The sequence below is a fragment of the Gymnodraco acuticeps genome, unplaced genomic scaffold (genome assembly GCF_902827175.1).
Source record: "Gymnodraco acuticeps unplaced genomic scaffold, fGymAcu1.1, whole genome shotgun sequence".
In the NCBI taxonomy this organism is placed as follows: Eukaryota; Metazoa; Chordata; class Actinopteri; order Perciformes; family Bathydraconidae; genus Gymnodraco; species Gymnodraco acuticeps.
Window position 1 is genome coordinate 26,078 of NW_022991043.1, and position 23,033 is coordinate 49,110.

The window sequence follows — 23,033 nt, forward strand, 5'->3', positions numbered from 1 at the left end:
CCCTCTCTCGCGCTCTCTCAAAAAACCAGTCTCTTTATGCTAAAAAAACTGGATCCTAAACCCAAAAAAACAAACTCCTCCTCTTACACCCAATTCAGTTGAAAACCGCGCATGCGCATAATGTACAAGGCTGAACATGTCCCAACATGTTCCACAGCTGTTATGGGATAAGACACCCTTTCATATGAGGTAAAAAGGACATGAACTCTCTTTGGCCTCTTAATGTTTCTCCCCTTAGTGTGAAGCCCCCCCCCCCTTCCCTGTGGACTGCTGCCAGAGGAGAGGAAGACAACTCAACCTAAACACCACTTTGTTTTGTTTATACTGTAACTATAGAAAAACTAAAATATGAAGCATTTTCCTTGTGGGTTATACAAGAATATAATTGATTATAACTAACTTTCGTTTTTAAGTATTAAACATACTATGAAAACTCACAACACCCTCTTTTCAAAACGCAAAGTTATCAAAATAGCAACAGAAAAAATTGTAAGCATAGATACATATTCAAAAACCGTCAAGAAGCATTCTCATTATGGGTTTATACAAGAATATGATTGATCATGTATGATTTATAATTAACTTTCGTTTTTTAAGTATTCACTTCATACCATGATCTCAATTAACTTTCGTTTTAAGTATTCACTTCATATGAAGACTCACAACACCCTCTTTTCAAACGCAAAGTTTATCAAACTGGCAACAGATAAAATCGTAAAAACACATACATATTACATCCGTAAAACTCCACGCATCAATATCATGAAAAGTTCTTCAGTATGTGTAATCAGGACGACCCTTTGATGAACCTGGTGTGAAAAAACACCGAAAACATAGTACCGTACAGGAATGTCCTTGGGCGAGGGGCCCATCTGTTGTAGACTCCTAAATCCATGTTGCTATCTGATGTATATCCTTGACCCTGACCATGGAGGGGTTGCAGTTTTTCGCTGGACGACATCTCCAAACGAAAACCAGATAACTCGGTCGACAGTTGTTATGGATTTTTTAGACCTCGTAACTAATCGCTCATGACTTTGTGACAAGGTCAATGAGTCCCCACACAATGATAGCACAAACGAGGAACCAGAGGCATATGAAACAGCTTAGCTGGCACTGGCTCATGACATCCTGTGTGTGCAGTGTGAGATTAGGTGTATGTGGTGCCAGTGTGGTGCTGGTGGTACTTGTTGTCGTCTTTCGTTGGTGACTAGGACACATCACTTGTTGTCGTCTGTTTCTACCGTCTCTCCTGGCCTGTGACTACGACCTTGCAGTGGCTGGCGTGGACCCATGTGGCTCTCTCGGTGACCTTGACCGCTGTCTGGGTGATGAGGAGCACCTGGTAGGGACCTTGCCAACGGTTGGATTTCCAGCTCTTTCTCCGGAAGTCCTTGACCAGCACGAAGTCACCGGGTTGGAGATGGTGAAGTGGACCAGTGGCAGGGGGTAGTTAGGGTTGCTGCTACCTGGCGTCTGATATCTGACCATGCAGTTATCGGGTAGTCGTCATCCTTTTCTGGGAAATCCACTGCGATCTGAGTGGCTCAGCGGGTAGAGATGCAGCCTGTCCCACAGAGCTGGAAGAATCATCCTCCTTCTCTGGCGGGGTCATAGGTGACTCAGCCTCTGATCCATTAATAATTGTTTCAATTGAAACAATTTCCCCCAGGAATCCTTCCAAGGGGTCTGGTACTCCATGTTCCTCTGGAATGTCTATTGACAGCAAGGACATCTTTTTGGCTTGGGCACCCGGGGAGACCTCCGAATCAGATCGCTCTTACGAGTCTCCTCCTTTTCACCGCTTGCCCCTTCCGGTCCTTCTGCACAGGTTTCCTGGGTCCAGGAGTCTACTTAGCTTCACTTGAGGCACTGTGACTGAAGTTTCCCCGCTAGGCAGGTTCAAATCCTCTTGGTAGATTGCTGAGGTATTAATCTCAACAATATAGCTAAAATCAAGTTTAAATCATTTCTCTGATTCATAAAAAGTTGTTTCAGTTAAAATAAAAACTTCCCCAAGGGTTTTCTCAAGAGGGTCGTGTATTCCATATTGCTCTGTAATTTCTATACACAGCAAGGTGATTGTTTCTCCTCTTACTCAGTTGGCCTCTAATGGCAGAAAGCACTGGGCCATAATTTACTCTTATCAGTTTAACGACCTGACAGCCCTACACCTTCATGCTGTGTGAGAACCAGCAAAAAAGAAGGAGAGATGTATTCAAAAAATCAAATTTAAATGAATACTCTTTTTAGGGTGTAAGCGTATATCAATTAAAAATAACTGAAAAGAAAACTAATAGTGTAAAGTTAAAAAACAATGAGGAAAATAATATAAAGGTTATTTTCCATTTCCTCTTTGATACTGAGGTATTCTCCATCCAAGCTCTAATGATCCATATGCTTAATAGACAGAGTTTCGTCTTGCCATCTTTCTGCATAATTCACTATAGATTCTAACAGTTCTACTGCTAAATCCTTTGCATTGGAGCTATTGCTTGTTACTCTGATTTAAATTCCCTCTTTTGCTCTATCAAATATCCCTTGGTACAGAATTCACCAAGACAAATTGTAACTTATTGCGGGAAGATCCCACAAAAAGCCATCCTCTCCTGTGGAAGAAAGCACATTAACTGCCACGTGTGTGTGCAACACATGTCATGTGATGTGAGACTGATAGCATCAACAGTGGATGGGTAGGCCGCAGTCATATTCCTATCTGGATTCTAAACTCAGTTGGCTTGGGTGAACCGGTCCTCTCCTCTGGAGTGAAACTACTTTCCCAGAAAATTGACTTCACTGTATCCAAACCTTCTGATCTAGTTTTAAGCTAACCCTTCTCTGGACTTTGCCCCTTTCTGGTCACCCATACACGATTTCTGAATTTAAACGGAAAAGGTGTGATAGTTAGATATGACCTGACCTTTGCCCTAGGTAGCTTTTCCATACTTATAGGAATATATTCAGCCTTGTCAAATTGATTGGAATGTCCCAATTTGTCTTACAGTTTTTTATACTCCACTCTTTGGCTGCTCTAACGCCTGATACTTCTATGGTAAAGACCAGATAGGTGTGATTTCTTTATCCTGCAAGGGTGACAAAAACTTTCTCATCTTTAAAGTGAGTGACATTATCCATTCCTATTTTCTCAGTTTTTAGGAAAAATACTTATATGTTCCGCCATTTTAGCAGACACTGTGTTCCAGTTGCTCTGGTCAGAGGATAGACATGTTTATGACTCCCTCCATTTATCAAAGGTCACAAGGAAATACTTATTCCCACTGGGAGTGCGGGTCAGAAAAATACCTGCTATGTCAGCACTAAAAATGGTTAGTGGTCCTTCCTCTATTATTTTAAGATGCTCAGGATGAACTTTCTTAAACCCATCCACCTCTACACATTGAAGACATGTTGACCATGTGTGTTGTAAGTGCAATCGCAGTTTTGGTAAGAGGATTTTATTGTGGAGACAATATTTCCTCATCTGAAATAGGCCCACATGGCCTAAACTGCTGTGTAATTCACGCACAACCTAAGGAGCTTCTTCAGGTGGTACGTGAATGCTTCCACCCTTTTTCCATATTCTAGGGAATATGGCAGTCAGGTGGTTAACTCGTCCCGTGCTTTAAGCAAGGTCAAACTTCTCTATTACCCTGATAGTTAAATTATATCTTATCTATATGGCTACGGACATGATTCCATTCTACATGCCTGCTTTTAACTCTGCAATAAGACCCTCAATAGATGGGGTGTAAGCGCTTCACCTTTCACATTTTTTAACTGCCTTTGTTTCCAATTATTAAGCTCTTCTTTACCCGCTTTTTAATAATAATCACTATCAGTAATAATACGGATGTGTGCTATTTTTCCTTTTTTAGCAAAAGGAAGTCCCTCAACAAATGGCCTTTTCCTCAGCAGGCTGTACCTGGTATTGCACCCTTTTGCTCGCAAAGTACTTCGCCTGAATTAGTTTTCTTTATAAAGGCCCAAGTGGCTGCTTGGTCACCTTTTCGCAAACTCCCCTCTGTCAACAGTGTTATCTGTGGAGTAGCGGTTTTCTGTTCGGGTTTCAATGTTTCCCTTTGTGGCTTACTTCCTGAGGTCCTCTGCACCCCACATCTGGATCAGACATTATCATCTTCCATTTTCTTCATCTACTCATCATTGTTTCTGCTCCCTGAACAGTTTGTTTAGTAGCTTCAGATATTGAAAAATAAAGAGTGTATATGCACATTTTGGTACCTTGAGACATTTCCCTCAGGGCTGGATACATTTTTAATGCAAGTGCAAGATGCTTCTCTTCAGGTGATAATTTTCCCTCTGTTCCTGATCAAGTCATGGACATGAATAACACAGATTTTCTATCACCCTGGTTCCTTATCTCCACATTGTTAGTTTCTGAGAATGGGTCTCAACATACTCTTTTGGTTTATGATATTTGATATTATTGTTCTGGTGTTAAGATAATTTTTTGAATCTCCCTCTTTTCTTAACAACTGGAGCTATGTCTATTTTAGATCCGACTTGGTTAAGAGTTGATTTATTCATTGGTGAGAGGAACACTATTTCCCTTGTGCTGGGGTGGGGGTGGGTAGCCTGGGAGAGTTCCTTAAAATCTCCAGATCTTCCTCTGTGCTGAGGCCATAAAACTTTTAATGGTCTTTCGTGGTCTGCTCAAATTGTCTTCCCCTCCAGAGGTCACGCCTGTCTTTGACCCTGTGTGCTGCGTGTTTCTGCAGCACCTCGGGAGCAGAGAAAAGAGGAGACCTTTTTTCCAAAAGTGCATTCTCCTTCATGAGCAAAATAGCACCACATTTAACTCTCCCTGACTTGTCTTTAAAGCGTTCTTTAAGGCTTGAATTGAGTTTTCCGTTGTGTAACGGAAAATCCCATTCCCAAACAGGGGTCAAAAGTAAATAGTTTAGTTGATTTTGGTAAAGTATTTGAGCCTTAGCTTCGCAAAAACGTTCTCATATTAGTTTTGAAGATATTTTTGGGGCTTGATTATCTGCTGATAGTTCCCACATAGGTTTTTTCTTAAAAGTACATTCAAAACAACCGGTATTTGTGGGTCATCTGATCACCACATCGCCTTCTGACAGTTTAATAGTCCTTATCATATTATCACACTGTTATTGCATGCTAGGACCTATTCTCTTTGCCAGAGCTACTGCTATTTCTCCTGCATGTTTTAGCTTCCTATTAGCAGGGTTTATTAACATGGTTTGTTGATCCAGTTTAAGATTTTCAATATTTGACATTATTATTTTCCAACATTCCTTTTTCCTGAATATCATGTCTAACAATGTGGGTTTTTTTTTTTCTTTCTAGGAGTAGTAGATGGGATACTCCTAAATGGCATTTTTTGAGCTTTTATCCCTGTATGGTGGAGATAGGGTCTCAAACATTATACCACCTGCTTGTTGCTCTCTGTCAAACGGTAGTCTGACAGGAAAGTATTTTGGTCGCGGTACGCCCGTGGGTCTGGGCTAAGCTGACCAGGGCGGGCAGAAGCTCCGGATTTTGCTTCTGTGTATCCCCCCTGTGTGGTTGGCTCCGAGTCATTAAAAACTGCGTTCTAACCTCGTCCGCCATTTATTTTTGTTTGTTTGTTTTAAAAAACAACACAAAAATGTATTAAAGGCTTCAAGTTCACTCTTTTATACACATGCAAGTTCCTAGGCTTTACTCTCGACGGGCGTACAGTCCGACTATACCGTCACTTGGTTCTAAGTTCTCTTTCTGGATTCAGTTAGTACATGCGGGTACCTCAGCTAAGAGTTTTATTTACCGAGCTTCGAATTTTTTAAACAGCATAGGTACCTTTAGACCTATGTTTATCTTTATTAAATCTCCTATTAACTCTTCCCCACGTTATGTTTTAACGCAAAAGTTCAAACCGCAGCTCTTGGTCAAGTCCTACCTATAAGTTTCAAAGTAATTGGACAAGTACTGAGCAGTGCTCCTACGGCTGACTTCACTTTAGCCACCTAAACCTGTGTTAAAGGGACCACAGGCTTCTCAATTTGACTAGGGGAAAATGAACCTTCTTTAGCTTCTTTAATCAGACAGCTATATCCGATATAATATAACCCTCAGTCCGGTGCAATAGTATTAACTTAAATTACTACACTTTCAGGTTTAATTATATATATTCTAGGATTTGGGGTAGGTATTTTAACAAGACTTTCAGCCTGTATTTCGCTGATTTGTATTCATCGACTTTTTTCACTAGGTCGTTTTGGTTCTTGTATTTTGACTCTGTAAAAGTATTATTTTTCACAGAGCCCCACGTTGGGCGCCATGTTTAGAGTATTGAGAGGTCCTGATAATTTATTCCGGCAAATTATTCTGACCTCCTAATTGACCTTTCCGAAGATTATTGAGTCTATGTAAGTTTGCTGCGTGGCTCAGATCCACCAACGTCAGCAAGATCTCACCTCTACTAACTTCCCGAAGAACCAAGGTTTCAATTAACTGCTGTTTCAATTCAGACAACTCTTTTTTAATCTGTTTAAGCGATCCCGAAGGATTTTGATATCAGTAAATGGAGTGTGCTCCTACCTAAGTGTGTGTGGCAGGGTGCAATCTTACCTTTGACGCAGGAGAGGAGGGCACAGGTGTCTTTTAAAGGATCCCAATCCAACAGGTGGGATTCAGTTTATTTGAAGAAAAATAGGTCCAAACTAATACAGGGTTTTTCCTTCTCTCTCACAACATTATAATCATCCTAACAAAAACACCGTGCTGTGATCATGTTCAAATGAAACTTTAATTCACAGTCTTACATTTATTACCAAAATGTTTTAATTTCAACTGCCCATTTCAGTTGTGACATTTTAAAATTCTCCCGATAGAATTTAGAGGTATTTCCTCGTAAAAAGACCGGTGACAATAAAAAGCGCATTCAACTTTTCATTCACCCATTTATTCACATCAGTTTTCATACACTTTTTCCGACACAGACGGCGGATTAACCTTTCAAAAACCCATTCCTGTCCGCAAAATTCGAAGGAAGGTCCTTACAGGTCGCGGTATTTATAATTTTCAAACACTTTTTCCGACACAGACGGCGGATTAACCTTTCAAAAACACATTCCTATCCGCAAAATTCGAAGGAAGGTCCTTACAGGTCGCGGTATTTATAATTTTCAAACACTTTCTCTCATCAAATCATTCCACTCAGCCAACAACCAATAAATTCGAGAGATATTTACCCCGTCTAGAAGGACCTTACCGAGAGCTATTAACCCAGCTCTGAAGCACACAGCCTACCCGGAGAGAGTCTACCAGGGGTCACCCCCCCTCTCTCGCGCTCTCTCAAAAAACCAGTCTCTTTATGCTAAAAAAACTGGATCCTAAACCCAAAAAAACAAACTCCTCCTCTTACACCCAATTCAGTTGAAAACCGCGCATGCGCATAATGTACAAGGCTGAACATGTCCCAACATGTTCCACAGCTGTTATGGGATAAGACACCCTTTCATATGAGGTAAAAAGGACATGAACTCTCTTTGGCCTCTTAATGTTTCTCCCCTTAGTGTGAAGCCCCCCCCCTTCCCTGTGGACTGCTGCCAGAGGAGAGGAAGACAACTCAACCTAAACACCACTTTGTTTTGTTTATACTGTAACTATAGAAAAACTAAAATATGAAGCATTTTCCTTGTGGGTTATACAAGAATATAATTGATTATAACTAACTTTCGTTTTTAAGTATTAAACATACTATGAAAACTCACAACACCCTCTTTTCAAAACGCAAAGTTATCAAAATAGCAACAGAAAAAATTGTAAGCATAGATACATATTCAAAAACCGTCAAGAAGCATTCTCATTATGGGTTTATACAAGAATATGATTGATCATTATGATTTATAATTAACTTTCGTTTTTTAAGTATTCACTTCATACCATGATCTCAATTAACTTTCGTTTTAAGTATTCACTTCATATGAAGACTCACAACACTTGAGAAGTTAATCTCAGGTTGACAGCAGCTCTTTCAGTCAAATATGGTCATTCTACTCACTTTCTAACACAAGGTACTTTTTGGAATTGAGTAAGATAAATCGACAGAATAGCTTTGGACATTTTCTGATTTATCAGAATCCATTTTTAGTCGTTTAAGACTTGAAATCATTTTTGAAATAATGAGTTTTCAGACTAAATGAATCACGTTATTTATCAAGTGACAAACTTGTCATATTGGGCTGATACACCAAATTATATGAAGTCAGATATATTTTAAAGTAATATTACCAAACAATTTCAATACAAACCTGTGAGGCAGGTGGTACATGGCATCAGGTTTACCTGATGGACACAGACAGGCGAACAGGTCGGATGGTGTGTGGTTGTTCCACAGCTGTCTGTACTCATCGAGGTCTTTTTGTAAGATGCCCAAAAACACATATCGCAGCAGACACTTGTGCTCATGGCTTCCATTGAAGAGGTGCCTCTCTCTAAGGTCACTGAAGAGCTCGATCCAGAACTGAGTCCTAATGGTGGAATTCAAAACTTTTGTATTTCATGAAAAAAAGACAACAAATATTTCTAGAAATGTTGTACATTTCTTGGTGCGCTCCTACATTATTTCATTTGGGAGCACATAAACTCCCTTGGGAAAATGTTAGTGTACAGCTCTAATGTAACTTCTCAATTGTTTTCATCCAGATAGATTTAAAGTATTTGGGCACCTCTGTACTATATACACACACACATACATTCTTGGACCTGACCTTAAAAGGCTATACCTTTGCTTTCTGAAGAAAGACCACCAACTCTCGATGCGCTGGTTTGCAGTTGAGGTACCATACATGTGACTGAGGGCTCCTGCAAAATCATCTGTGTGTTGAGATCGTAATGTGCAGTTAATGGCTGCCATAGTGCCGTTTTCAGTTCCACAGTCAGTGCGAAGGCGGGCTGGAAGTAGTCCAAACTCCGATACACACTGCAGGTAATACTGCGCAATGATGCCCGGATCGTTGTTAGTGCTGCCACTCCTGAGCCACATAGCTTTTCTTGAAAAGCCGTCGATGCAGCCACTGATGGCAATACCAAAGGGTTTAAGTTTATCATATCCATCAGCGTGCCACACTTGGTTTGGTCCTGCTGTGACGTATCCCCTTCGGACAAACCTTCGCCTGGAACGAAGTTGAACACCAGATGGATCCAGTCTGGAAATCGTCTGTCTAACATCCTCCCTTTTTACTGTCAGGTGATACTTTTGTTGCAATGTCTGCCACATAGCTCTGTAACCCAACAGCCGACCCGAGCCTCTCAGTTCATGTGCAACAGTTTGGTGTACAGTGCCAATGGGAGTGTAGTCTATCCTTCTTGTTAAGCCAGCGTTCTGCAGCCTCCTCTTTAAGGTCCTCAGACTAAGAACAATGTTGTGTCTTTTTTCTAGAAAATCAAGTATCACTTCATAAGCGTGTCCCTCTGTGAAGTACTTGTGGATGAGGCCTGCCTCGATTCCTTCATTCGATTCTGTGACTGAAGGGAAAAGACAACAGTGTCATTAGGAATGAAACTTAATAAGAACAAAATGAAAATGTATCAGTAACGAGGAAAATACCTGAACTGTGTGATGCATAAGTGTATGTTTTCAGTATGTTCAATGCGTGAACAATTCCAGACATGAGGAGCAAAAAATAAGAGAAATAAACAGGCAAAGGACAAAATATTGGGATGCTTACATAATTGGTAAGGATAAAAATACATATCAATCTAGAGGTAGCGAACAAAAAGGAACCCTTTTAATGCCTGTATTTGTGCATAAACGCATCAGAAGGCTCAACCCTCACATGAAGGAGCACATCATTGGTCAACTTTGGTATTTCACCTGATTTTTTTACTTGTTGGCATTTTTTTTTATCAGTAGTTCTAAATCATGTTGAAATTGCCATGACTGACAATAATATGTGTATAGCATATATTAAAATGGCAACAAATCATATACAAATAAGACATTATCACTGTACTGGTGAAATTCTTGACTTTTAAGGAGGAGCTTACCATCTTCGAGAAAGGGAGCCAAACATTCAATGTTGCTGCCACAGGAGCCGCAACACCTCCCAAAACACCCACCAGTCCCACAATATGGACAATACATTGCCTGTGGAAAAGGAGCAATGTGAATGTTATTCATTTGCAATGAAGTAACAGCTACTTGGTAAGCTATTGCAGCAAGTAATGTTACCTGCAAACAGCTGACACTAATTTAACAGCAGATATCAGCTGCAATCACTTAATATCTGAACCATGCATCCATCTACAATGTCAAAATACATTAAAAAAAAAGAAGAAAGATTTAAAGCCAGTAAACTTCCCAAAGGAAGCACGTCTTGGACAGGATAGAGACCCTTCTCTATCTCTAAGCAGGATAAGAGACCATCATTTATCTCTAGACAGGCACATTTAGATAACATGTTGATAGAGTCAAGATTGACTACAGGATGTTAGTGAAGATCTAATATGTATTCAATATAGGGCTGGGCAACGATTACAAGTTTTAATCGCGTTTCCTGCGATTAACGCGCTAATAACGCGTTAACTTGCCCAGCCCTAATTCAGTCAAAGTTGTTCCTTCAGAGCATGTTGAGGAGAGGACCCGAGCTCGTCTGTTGAATAAAGGCATATTCAACTTACTTTGTGTGTCTTAGCATCATCTTTAAGTCCCGGTCGGCTCAGATCCGTTTGTTTAGAAAACAGCTAACGTTAGCAGATAAAAGTAGCTATGTTCTCCTAACATTATACACTACACACATAATCTGCTCCCACACACAAAATAACGTCATTTAAAGTCATAAATACGGCAGCGACAGATATTATCTACATCCTGTGTAACTTTAACATTATAAACTTACCCAAGAGATGTTTCCTGGAGATCCCCCAGACTTCTTCTTCTCTCACATAAAAAACCCGCATGTGCATCAGCAATAATAGTCCCCGGTAATTCACTTCCGTTGTGGCTTTTTTATTTGCATCGCGGCGTTTTTATTTGCGCGGCGTTTCTGTTTCTTTTTATTTGCAGCGTTTTTTAAATTTGCAGCAGCCTGGCCTCTCGGGGCCACCGTACTCTTCACTACAGAAACACAGCGTGGAGGAAGCAGAGAGCGAAACACACAGATCCGTCTCTAGCTCAGGGACACAGACCCAACCTCTTCTGAACTGAGAGGGGGGTCAGTGGATGTTTGGGTCAGTGGATGTTTGGGTCAGTGGATGTTTGGGTCAGTGGATGTTTGGGTCAGTGGATGTTTGGGTCAGTGGATGTTTGGGTCAGTGGATGTTTGGGTCAGTGGATGTTTGGGTCAGTGGATGTTTGGGTCATTGGATTTTCTTTTCACAAATGGAAATTCTAAAACAAAAAACGACTGGATATTTAATTTTCGGCGTTTTTTAAAGGCGTTTTTCTTTATCATTTACTAAACTTAAAAAACGGGATGATTTTCATTTTCTACTTCTCAAAACAAAAAATAAAATCACTAGAAAACAGAAACAAAAAAACTACCGTTTTTTCATATTCTGCTACCGGAAGTTACCTTACAAAATAAGAGCGCAGACGAAACTCACGGAAGTGATTTCAAAACAAAAGCACTCGTAGGCTTTGCTAAAATCACACTTTGAATCACTACAGTATCCTGTTGAAGGAACTGTGATTATTATAAACAAGGGGAATTTAGCGATCACAATGAAAACGGCCAACACACACTTTGAGCCCAGAACATGAATGTTATTAAGGGCTAAAAATAGGCCTATTTCTAAAATGGACAACATTGTTAGGAGATTTCAACTATACAGCGATTCTGCACTGCGGTCACCTCAGCCGTCTGTCGAGTTTGTTTTTCAAATCAGCTGCTTTTCATTTTTTCCCTGCTATATTCAATGAGTGATACAAATATCTTTGTCCACAAGTTCTTAATAAAACTGACTGTTGGACTCGGTACTAATTTGACTGCTACTGCTACACCACTCAGACCGCAAGGTATTATAGGTTCGTTTATTAACTTCCACAAGGCACGTGTGCAATATGTCAGCATCTCAAACGATCTCAAAGCACACACACTTCTTCTGTTCATCTCCAGCATCAAACAATGATGAACCATCAGCTGATCTGCCCCCTTGTGGTATGAACATGCAGGTGCAGGTAGACAACCTCAACCTTATGGGTGCTGCACTACCAGAAATGAAATGAAGTACTTTGACTGTGTACTTTGTGAGTACTCCTCTGTCAGAGCTTGTACTGTGTACTTTGTGAGTACTCCTCTGTCAGAGCTTGTACTGTGTACTTTGTGAGTAATCCTCTGTCAGAGCTTGTACTGTGTACTTTGTGAGTAATACTGTGTCAGAGCTTGTACTGTGTACTTTGTGAGTAATCCTCTGTCAGAGCTTGTACTGTGTACTTTGTGAGTAATCCTCTGTCAGAGCTTGTACTGTGTACTTTGTGAGTAATCCTCTGTCAGAGCTTGTACTGTGTACTTTGTGAGTAATCCTCTGTCAGAGCTTGTACTGTGTACTTTGTGAGTAATCCTCTGTCAGAGCTTGTACTGTGTACTTTGTGCGTAATACTCTGTCAGAGCTTGTACTGTGTACTTTGTGAGTAATACTCTGTCAGAGCTTGTACTGTGTACTTTGTGAGTAACCCTCTGTCAGAGCTTGTACTGTGTACTTTGTGAGTAATCCTCTGTCAGAGCTTGTACTGTGTACTTTGTGAGTAATACTCTGTCAGAGCTTGTACTGTGTACTTTGTGAGTAATACTCTGTCAGAGCTTGTACTGTGTACTTTGTGAGTAATACTCTGTCAGAGCTTGTACTGTGTACTTTGTGAGTAATACTCTGTCAGAGCTTGTACTGTGTACTTTGTGAGTAATACTCTATCAGAGCTTGTACTGTGTACTTTGTGAGTAATCCTCTGTCAGAGCTTGTACTGTGTACTTTGTGCGTAATACTCTGTCAGAGCTTGTACTGTGTACTTTGTGAGTAATACTCTGTCAGAGCTTGTACTGTGTACTTTGTGAGTAATCCTCTGTCAGAGCTTGTACTGTGTACTTTGTGAGTAATACTCTGTCAGAGCTTGTACTGTGTACTTTGTGAGTAATACTCTGTCAGAGCTTGTACTGTGTACTTTGTGAGTAATACTCTGTCAGAGCTTGTACTGTGTACTTTGTGAGTAATACTCTGTCAGAGCTTGTACTGTGTACTTTGTGAGTAATACTCTGTCAGAGCTTGTACTGTGTACTTTGTGAGTAATACTCTGTCAGAGCTTGTACTGTGTACTTTGTGAGTAACCCTCTGTCAGAGCTTGTACTGTGTACTTTGTGAGTAATCCTCTGTCAGAGCTTGTACTGTGTACTTTGTGAGTAATCCTCTGTCAGAGCTTGTACTGTGTACTTTGTGAGTAATACTCTGTCAGAGCTTGTACTGTGTACTTTGTGAGTAATACTCTGTCAGAGCTTGTACTGTGTACTTTGTGAGTAATACTCTGTCAGAGCTTGTACTGTGTACTTTGTGAGTAATACTCTGTCAGAGCTTGTACTGTGTACTTTGTGAGTAACCCTCTGTCAGAGCTTGTACTGTGTACTTTGTGAGTAACCCTCTGTCAGAGCTTGTACTGTGTACTTTGTGAGTAACCCTCTGTCAGAGCTTGTACTGTGTACTTTGTGAGTAATCCTCTGTCAGAGTCCCCTCCTGAGAGTGATATTGTTGGACGGAGTACTTTGAAGGATGCTGGACTTGATATCAGCTCTACTTCCAGTCAGAACTCCGGCAGCAGCTTTTACACCTTGGAAAGTCTTTAGAGTCTGGATCGCTGGTCTGTCCTTCAGCACACTGACACACTCTGTCACATGGTTGGCCTCTTGTGAAGCTGCATCCTTCCATCCAGTGCTTGAATTGGAATGAAAAAGGTGCCAGTACTCTAAAATCAGCAACTTTTTCAAGTCAATTTTATATATACAGCCCACAAACAAGAATTTGGCTACTATAATGCTGGTGGGTTTGTCTCTTTACTACTGTATATTTTAGAAAGGTTCACTGTACTTAATATTTTTTATGATAAGCAGCGGATATGGCTAAAGCTCAGTAAGGTCAATATTAACTGAAAATATAGCAATCAAAGTCTAGATCTTCTGCTGAAGACACATGAAGCAGAGACCTTTCAGGTGAGAGCCCCTCTGGTGGTGTTCAACATTAATGACAAGGAAACAAAGCTCTGGTCAGAAGCATTTTTTATAAAAAGCTTTAACAAAATTAAGTATTTCTGTACATTTTGAATGCAATCTAACTTTCCAACTCAGAAAACGAAAAACGAAAAAGTGCCAAAAGTCTTCTCACATGGCTGAGCTGCTTTGCAATATACTTCACCACTGAAGAATACAAATATGTATAAAGTAAACTATGATGCAATCTAACTTTCCAACTCAGAAAAATGATAAAGAGCATGAACAAAGAACATGTAAAAACAAATGCAAAATTTGCACAATCTAAAATGAGAAACTGTAACTGCAAGTAACAAAGTCTGAGCCATGGTAAAGAGTTACATTGAACACCAGGCTGATCAGATAACTCCCTGGTTGGTGTTTAGAGTATTGAGAGGTCCTGATAATTTATTCCGGCAAATTATTCTGACCTCCTAATTGACCTTTCCGAAGATTATTGAGTCTATGTAAGTTTGCTGCGTGGCTCAGATCCACCAACGTCAGCAAGATCTCACCTCTACTAACTTCCCGAAGAACCAAGGTTTCAATTAACTGCTGTTTCAATTCAGACAACTCTTTTTTAATCTGTTTAAGCGATCCCGAAGGATTTTGATATCAGTAAATGGAGTGTGCTCCTACCTAAGTGTGTGTGGCAGGGTGCAATCTTACCTTTGACGCAGGAGAGGAGGGCACAGGTGTCTTTTAAAGGATCCCAATCCAACAGGTGGGATTCAGTTTATTTGAAGAAAAATAGGTCCAAACTAATACAGGGTTTTTACCTTCTCTCTCACAACATTATAATCATCCTAACAAAAACACCGTGCTGTGATCATGTTCAAATGAAACTTTAATTCACAGTCTTACATTTATTACCAAAATGTTTTAATTTCAACTGCCCATTTCAGTTGTGACATTTTAAAATTCTCCCGATAGAATTTAGAGGTATTTCCTCGTAAAAAGACCGGTGACAATAAAAAGCGCATTCAACTTTTCATTCACCCATTTATTCACATCAGTTTCATACACTTTTTCCGACACAGACGGCGGATTAACCTTTCAAAAACACATTCCTATCCGCAAAATTCGGGGGACCAGATGTTTTCCCCACAGGTCGCGGTATTTATAAAGGTTCGCACACACATCTCTCATCAAATCATTCCACTCAGCCAACAACCAATAAATTCGAGAGATATTTACCCCGTCTAGAAGGACCTTACCGAGAGCTATTAACCCAGCTCTGAAGCACACAGCCTACCCGGAGAGAGTCTACCAGGGGTCACCCCCCCTCTCTCGCGCTCTCTCAAAAAACCAGTCTCTTTATGCTAAAAAAACTGGATCCTAAACCCAAAAAAACAAACTCCTCCTCTTACACCCAATTCAGTTGAAAACCGCGCATGCGCATAATGTACAAGGCTGAACATGTCCCAACATGTTCCACAGCTGTTATGGGATAAGACACCCTTTCATATGAGGTAAAAAGGACATGAACTCTCTTTGGCCTCTTAATGTTTCTCCCCTTAGTGTGAAGCCCCCCCCCCCCCCCCTCTCTCTGGACTGCTGCCAGAGGAGAGGAAGAAAACTCAACCTAAACAACCCACTTGGTTTTGTTTATACTGTAACTATAGAAAACCTAAAATATGAAGCATTTTCATTGTGGGTTATACAAGAATATAATTGATTATATTTGATTATAACTAACTTTCGTTTTTAAGTATTAAACATACTATGAAAACTCACAACACCCTCTTTTCAAAACGCAAAGTTCTCAAATAGCAACAGAAAAAATTGTAAGCATAGATACATATTCAAAAACCGTCAAGAAGCATTCTCATTATGGGTTTATACAAGAATATGATTGATCATGTATGATTTATAATTAACTTTCGTTTTTTAAGTATTCACTTCATACCATGATCTCAATTAACTTTCGTTTTAAGTATTCACTTCATATGAAGATCTCAACACCCTCTTTTCAAACGCAAAGTTTTCAAATATCAACAGATAAAATCGTAAAAACACATACATATTACATCCGTAAAACTCCACGCATCAATATCATGAAAAGTTCTTCAGTATGTGTAATCAGGACGACCCTTTGATGAACCTGGTGTGAAAAAACACCGAAAACATAGTACCGTACAGGAATGTCCTTGGGCGAGGGGCCCATCTGTTGTAGACTCCTAAATCCATGTTGCTATCTGATGTATATCCTTGACCCTGACCATGGAGGGGTTGCAGTTTTTCGCTGGACGACATCTCCAAACGAAAACCAGATAACTCGGTCGACAGTTGTTATGAATTTTTTAGACCTCGTCAATAATCGCTCATGACTTTGTGACAAGGTCAATGAGTCCCCACACAATGATAGCACAAACGAGGAACCAGAGGCATATGAAACAGCTTAGCTGGCCCTCGCTCATGACATCCTGTGTGTGCAGTGTGAGATTAGGTGTATGTGGTGCCAGTGTGGTGCTGGTGGTACTTGTTGTCGTCTTTCGTTGGTGACTAGGACACATCACTTGTTGTCGTCTGTTTCTACCGTCTCTCCTGGCCTGTGACTACGACCTTGCAGTGGCTGGCGTGGACCCATGTGGCTCTCTCGGTGACCTTGACCGCTGTCTGGGTGATGAGGAGCACCTGGTAGGGACCTTGCCAATGGTTGGATTTCCAGCTCTTTCTCCGGAAGTCCTTGACCAGCACGAAGTCGCCGGGTTGGAGATGGTGAAGTGGACCAGTGGCAGGGGGTAGGTAGGGTTGCTGCTACCTGGCGTCTGATATCTGACCATGCAGTTATCAGGTAGTCGTCATCCTTTCCTGGGAAATCCACTGCGATCTGAGTGGCTCAGCGGGTAGAGATGCAGCCTGTCCCACAGAGCTGGAAGAATCATCCTCCTTCTCTGGCGGGGTCATAGGTGACTCAGCCGCTGATCCATTAATAATTGTTTCAATTGAAACAATTTCCCCCAGGAATCCTTCCAAGGGGTCTGGTACTCCATGTTCCTCTGGAATGTCTATTGACAGCAAGGACATCTTTTTGGCTTGGGCACCCGGGGAGACCTCCGAATCAGATCGCTCTTACGAGTCTCCTCCTTTTCACCGCTTGCCCCTTCCGGTCCTTCTGCACAGGTTTCCTGGGTCCAGGAGTCTACTTGGCTTCACTTGAGGCACTGTGACTGAAGTTTCCCCGCTAGGCAGGTTCAAATCCTCTTGGTAGATTGCTGAGGTATTAATCTCAACAATATAGCTAAAATCAAGTTTAAATCATTTCTCTGATTCATAAAAAGTTGTTTCAGTTAAAATAAAAACTTCCCCAAGGGTTTTCTCAAGAGGGTCGTGTATTCCATATTGCTCTGTAATTTCTATACACAGCAAGGTGATTGTTTCTCCTCTTACTCAGTTGGCCTCTAATGGCAGAAAGCACTGGGCCATAATTTACTCTTATCAGTTTAACGACCTGACAGCCCTACACCTCCATGCTGTGTGAGAACCAGCAAAAAAGAAGGAGAGATGTGCTCAAAAAATCAAATTTAAATGAATACTCTTTTTAGGGTGTAAGCGTATATCAATTAAAAATAACTGAAAAGAAAACTAATAGTGTAAAGTTAAAAAACAATGAGGAAAATAATATAAAGGTTATTTTCCATTTCCTCTTTGATACTGAGGTATTCTCCATCCAAGCTCTAATGATCCATATGCTAATAGACAGAGTTTCGTCTTGCCATCTTTCTGCATAATTCACTATAGATTCTAACAGTTCTACTGCTAAATCCTTTTCATTGGAGCTATTGCTTGTTACTCAGATTTAAATTCCCTCTTTTGCTCTATAAAATATCCCTTGGCACAGAATTCACCAAGACAAATTCTAACTTATTGCGGGAAGATCCCACAAAAAGCCATCCTCTCCTGTGGAAGAAAGCACATTAACTGCCACGTGTGTGTGCAAAACATGTCATGTGATGTGAGACTGATAGCATCAATAGTGGATGGGTAGGCCGCAGTCATATTCCTATCTGGATTCTAAACTCAGTTGGCTTGGGTGAACCGGTCCTCTCCTCTGGAGTGAAACTACTTTCCCAGAAAATTGACTTCACTGTATCCAAACCTTCTGATCTAGTTTTAAGCTAACCCTTCTCTGGACTTTGCCCCTTTCTGGTCACCCATACACGATTTCTGAATTTAAACGGAAAAGGTGTGATAGTTAGATATGACCTGACCTTTGCCCTAGGTAGCTTTTCCATACTTATAGGAATATATTCAGCCTTGTCAAATTGATTGGAATGTCCCAATTTGTTTTACAGTTTTTTATACTCCACTCTTTGGCTGCTCTAACGCCTGATACTTATATGGTAAAGACCAGATAGGTGTGATTTCTTTATCCTGCAAGGGTGACAAAAACTTTCTCATCTTTAAAGTGAGTGACATTATCCATTCCTACTTTCTCAGTTTTTAGGAAAAATACTTATATGTTCCGCCATTTGAGCAGACACTGTGTTCCAGTTGCTCTGGTCAGAGGATAAACATGTTTATGACTCCCTCCATTTATCAAAGGTCACAAGGAAATACTTATTCCCACTGGGAGTGCGGGTCAGAAAAGGACCTGCTTATGTCAGCACTAAAAATGGTTAGTGGTCCTTCCTCTATTATTTTAAGATGCTCAGGATGAACTTTCTTAAACCCATCCACCTCTACACATTGAAGACATGTTGACCATGTGTGTTGTAGGTGCAATCGCAGTTTTGGTAAGAGGATTTTATTGTGGAGACAATATTTCCTCATCTGAACTAGGCCCACATGGCCTAAACTGCTGTGTAATTCACGCACAACCTAAGGAGCTTCTTCAGGTGGTACGTGAATGCTTCCACCCTTTTTCCATATTCTAGGGAATATGGCAGTCAGGTGGTTAACTCGTCCCGTGCTTTAAGCAAGGTCAAACTTCTCTATTACCCTGATAGTTAAATTATATCTTATCTATATGGCTACGGACATGATTCCATTCTACATGCCTGCTTTTAACTCTGCAATAAGACCCTCAATAGATGGGGTGTAAGCGCTTCACCTTTCACATTTTTGAACTGCCTTTGTTTCCAATTATTAAGCTCTTCTTTACCCGCTTTTTAATAATAATCACTATCAGTAATAATACGGATGTGTGCTATTTTTCCTTTTTTAGCAAAAGGAAGTCCCTCAACAAATGGCCTTTTCCTCAGCAGGCTGTACCTGGTATTGCACCCTTTTGCTCGCAAAGTACTTCACCTGAATTAGTTTTCATTATAAAGGCCCAAGTGGCTGCTTGGTCACCTTTTCGCAAACTCCCCTCTGTCAACAGTGTTATCTGTGGAGTAGCGGTTTTCTGTTCGGGTTTCAATGTTTCCCTTTGTGGCTTACTTCCTGAGGTCCTCTGCACCCCACATCTGGATCAGACATTATCATCTTCTATTTTCTTCATCTACTCATCATTATTTTTGCTCCCTGAACAGTTTGTTTAGTAGCTTCAGATATTGGAAAATAAAGAGTGTATATGCACATTCTGGTACCTTGAGACATTTCCCTCAGGGCTGGATACATTTATAATGCAAGTGCAAGATGCTTCTCTTCAGGTGATAATTTTCCCTCTGTTCCTGATCAAGTCATGGACATGAATAACACAGATGTTCTATCACCCTGGTTCCTTATCTCCACATTGTTAGTTTCTGAGAATGGGTCTCAACATACTATTTTGGTTTATGATATTTGATATTATTGTTCTGGTGTTAAGATAATTTTTTGAATCTCCCTCTTTTCTTAACAACTGGAGCTATGTCTATTTTAGATCCGACTTGGTTAAGAGTTGATTTATTCATTGGTGAGAGGAACACTATTTCCCTTGTGCTGAGGCCATAAAACTTTTAATGGTCTTTCGTGGTCTGCTCAAATTTTCTTCCCCTCCAGAGGTCACGCCTGTCTTTGACCCTGTGTGCTGCGTGTTTCTGCAGCACCTCGGGAGCAGAGAAAAGAGGAAACCTTTTTTCCAAAAGTGCATTCTCCTTCATGAGAAAAATAGCACCACATTTAACTCTCCCTGACTTGTCTTTAAAGCGTTCTTTAAGGCTTGAATTGAGTTTTCCGTTGTGTAACGGAAAATCCCATTCCCAAAAAGGGGTCAAAAGTAAATGCTTTAGTTGATTTTGGTAAAGTATTTGAGCTTTAGCTTCGCAAAAACTTTCTCATATTAGTTTTGAAGATATTTTTGGGACTTGATATCTGCTGATAGTTCCCACATAGGTTTTTTCTTAAAAGTACATTAAAAACAACCGGTATTTGTGGGTCATCTGATCACCACATCGCCTTCTGACAGTTTAATAGTCCTTATCATATTATCACACTGTTATTGCATGCTAGGACCTATTCTCTTTGCCAGAGCTACTGCTATTTCTCCTGCATGTTTTAGCTTCCTATTAGCAGGGTTTATTAACATGGTTTGTTGATCCAGTTTAAGATTTTCAATATTTGACATTATTATTTTCCAACATTCCTTTTTCCTGAATATCATGTCTAACAATGTGGGTTTTTTTTTTTCTTTCTAGGAGTAGTAGATGGGATACTCCTAAATGGCATTTTTTGAGCTTTTATCCCTGTATGGTGGAGATAGGGTCTCAAACATTATACCACCTGCTTGTTGCTCTCTGTCAAACGGTAGTCTGACAGGAAAGTATTTTGGTCGCGGTACGCCCGTGGGTCTGGGCTAAGCTGACCAGGGCGGGCAGAAGCTCCGGATTTTGCTTCTGTGTATCCCCCCTGTGTGGTTGGCTCCGAGTCATTAAAAACTGCGTTCTAACCTCGTCCGCCATTTATTTTTGTTTGTTTGTTTTAAAAAACAACACAAAAATGTATTTAAAGGGTTCAAGTTCACTCTTTTATACACATGCAAGTTCCTAGGCTTTACTCTCGACGGGCGTACAGTCCGACTATACCGTCACTTGGTTCTAAGTTCTCTTTCTGGATTCAGTTAGTACATGCGGGTACCTCAGCTAAGAGTTTTATTTACCGAGCTTCGAATTTTTTAAACAGCATAGGTACCTTTAGACCTATGTTTATCTTTATTAAATCTCCTATTAACTCTTCCCCACGTTATGTTTTAACGCAAAAGTTCAAACCGCAGCTCTTGGTCAAGTCCTACCTATAAGTTTCAAAGTAATTGGACAAGTACTGAGCAGTGCTCCTACGGCTGACTTCACTTTAGCCACCTAAACCTGTGTTAAAGGGACCACAGGCTTCTCAATTTGACTAGGGGAAAATGAACCTTCTTTAGCTTCTTTAATCAGACAGCTATATCCGATATAATATAACCCTCAGTCCGGTGCAATAGTATTAACTTAAATTACTACACTTTCAGGTTTAATTATATATATTCTAGGATTTGGGGTAGGTATTTTAACAAGACTTTCAGCCTGTATTTCGCTGATTTGTATTCATCGACTTTTTTCACTAGGTCGTTTTGGTTCTTGTATTTTGACTCTGTAAAAGTATTATTTTTCACAGAGCCCCACGTTGGGCGCCATGTTTAGAGTATTGAGAGGTCCTGATAATTTATTCCGGCAAATTATTCTGACCTCCTAATTGACCTTTCCGAAGATTATTGAGTCTATGTAAGTTTGCTGCGTGGCTCAGATCCACCAACGTCAGCAAGATCTCACCTCTACTAACTTCCCGAAGAACCAAGGTTTCAATTAACTGCTGTTTCAATTCAGACAACTCTTTTTTAATCTGTTTAAGCGATCCCGAAGGATTTTGATATCAGTAAATGGAGTGTGCTCCTACCTAAGTGTATGTGGCAGGGTGCAATCTTACCTTTGACGCAGGAGAGGAGGGCACAGGTGTCTTTTAAAGGATCCCAATCCAACAGGTGGGATTCAGTTTATTTGAAGAAAAATAGGTCCAAACTAATACAGGGTTTTTACCTTCTCTCTCACAACATTATAATCATCCTAACAAAAACACCGTGCTGTGATCATGTTCAAATGAAACTTTAATTCACAGTCTTACATTTATTACCAAAATGTTTTAATTTCAACTGCCCATTTCAGTTGTGACATTTTAAAATTCTCCCGATAGAATTTAGAGGTATTTCCTCGTAAAAAGACCGGTGACAATAAAAAGCGCATTCAACTTTTCATTCACCCATTTATTCACATCAGTTTTCATACACTTTTTCCGACACAGACGGCGGATTAACCTTTCAAAAACCCATTCCTGTCCGCAAAATTCGAAGGAAGGTCCTTACAGGTCGCGGTATTTATAATTTTCAAACACTTTTTCCGACACAGACGGCGGATTAACCTTTCAAAAACACATTCCTATCCGCAAAATTCGAAGGAAGGTCCTTACAGGTCGCGGTATTTATAATTTTCAAACACTTTCTCTCATCAAATCATTCCACTCAGCCAACAACCAATAAATTCGAGAGATATTTACCCCGTCTAGAAGGACCTTACCGAGAGCTATTAACCCAGCTCTGAAGCACACAGCCTACCCGGAGAGAGTCTACCAGGGGTCACCCCCCCTCTCTCGCGCTCTCTCAAAAACCAGTCTCTTTATGCTAAAAAAACTGGATCCTAAACCCAAAAAAACAAACTCCTCCTCTTACACCCAATTCAGTTGAAAACCGCGCATGCGCATAATGTACAAGGCTGAACATGTCCCAACATGTTCCACAGCTGTTATGGGATAAGACACCCTTTCATATGAGGTAAAAAGGACATGAACTCTCTTTGGCCTCTTAATGTTTCTCCCCTTAGTGTGAAGCCCCCCCCCCCCCCCTCTCTCTGGACTGCTGCCAGAGGAGAGGAAGAAAACTCAACC

The 23,033-nt window shown here is 40.5% G+C and overlaps 1 protein-coding gene across 1 annotated transcript; it reads right to left on the reverse strand.

Moving 5' to 3' along the window:
• Positions 1-8,120: 8,120 nt before the first annotated feature.
• On the reverse strand, positions 8,121-11,031 carry LOC117559824. The gene is made up of 4 exons (XM_034236516.1): positions 10,866-11,031; positions 8,751-9,492; positions 8,277-8,495; positions 8,121-8,160 (listed from the first exon to the last, which is right to left on the reverse strand). Exons 1-4 carry the CDS (start codon positions 10,930-10,932, stop codon positions 8,121-8,123), a joined length of 1,068 nt encoding a protein of 355 aa, XP_034092407.1. The 5' UTR covers positions 10,933-11,031.
• Positions 11,032-23,033: the final 12,002 nt, after the last annotated feature.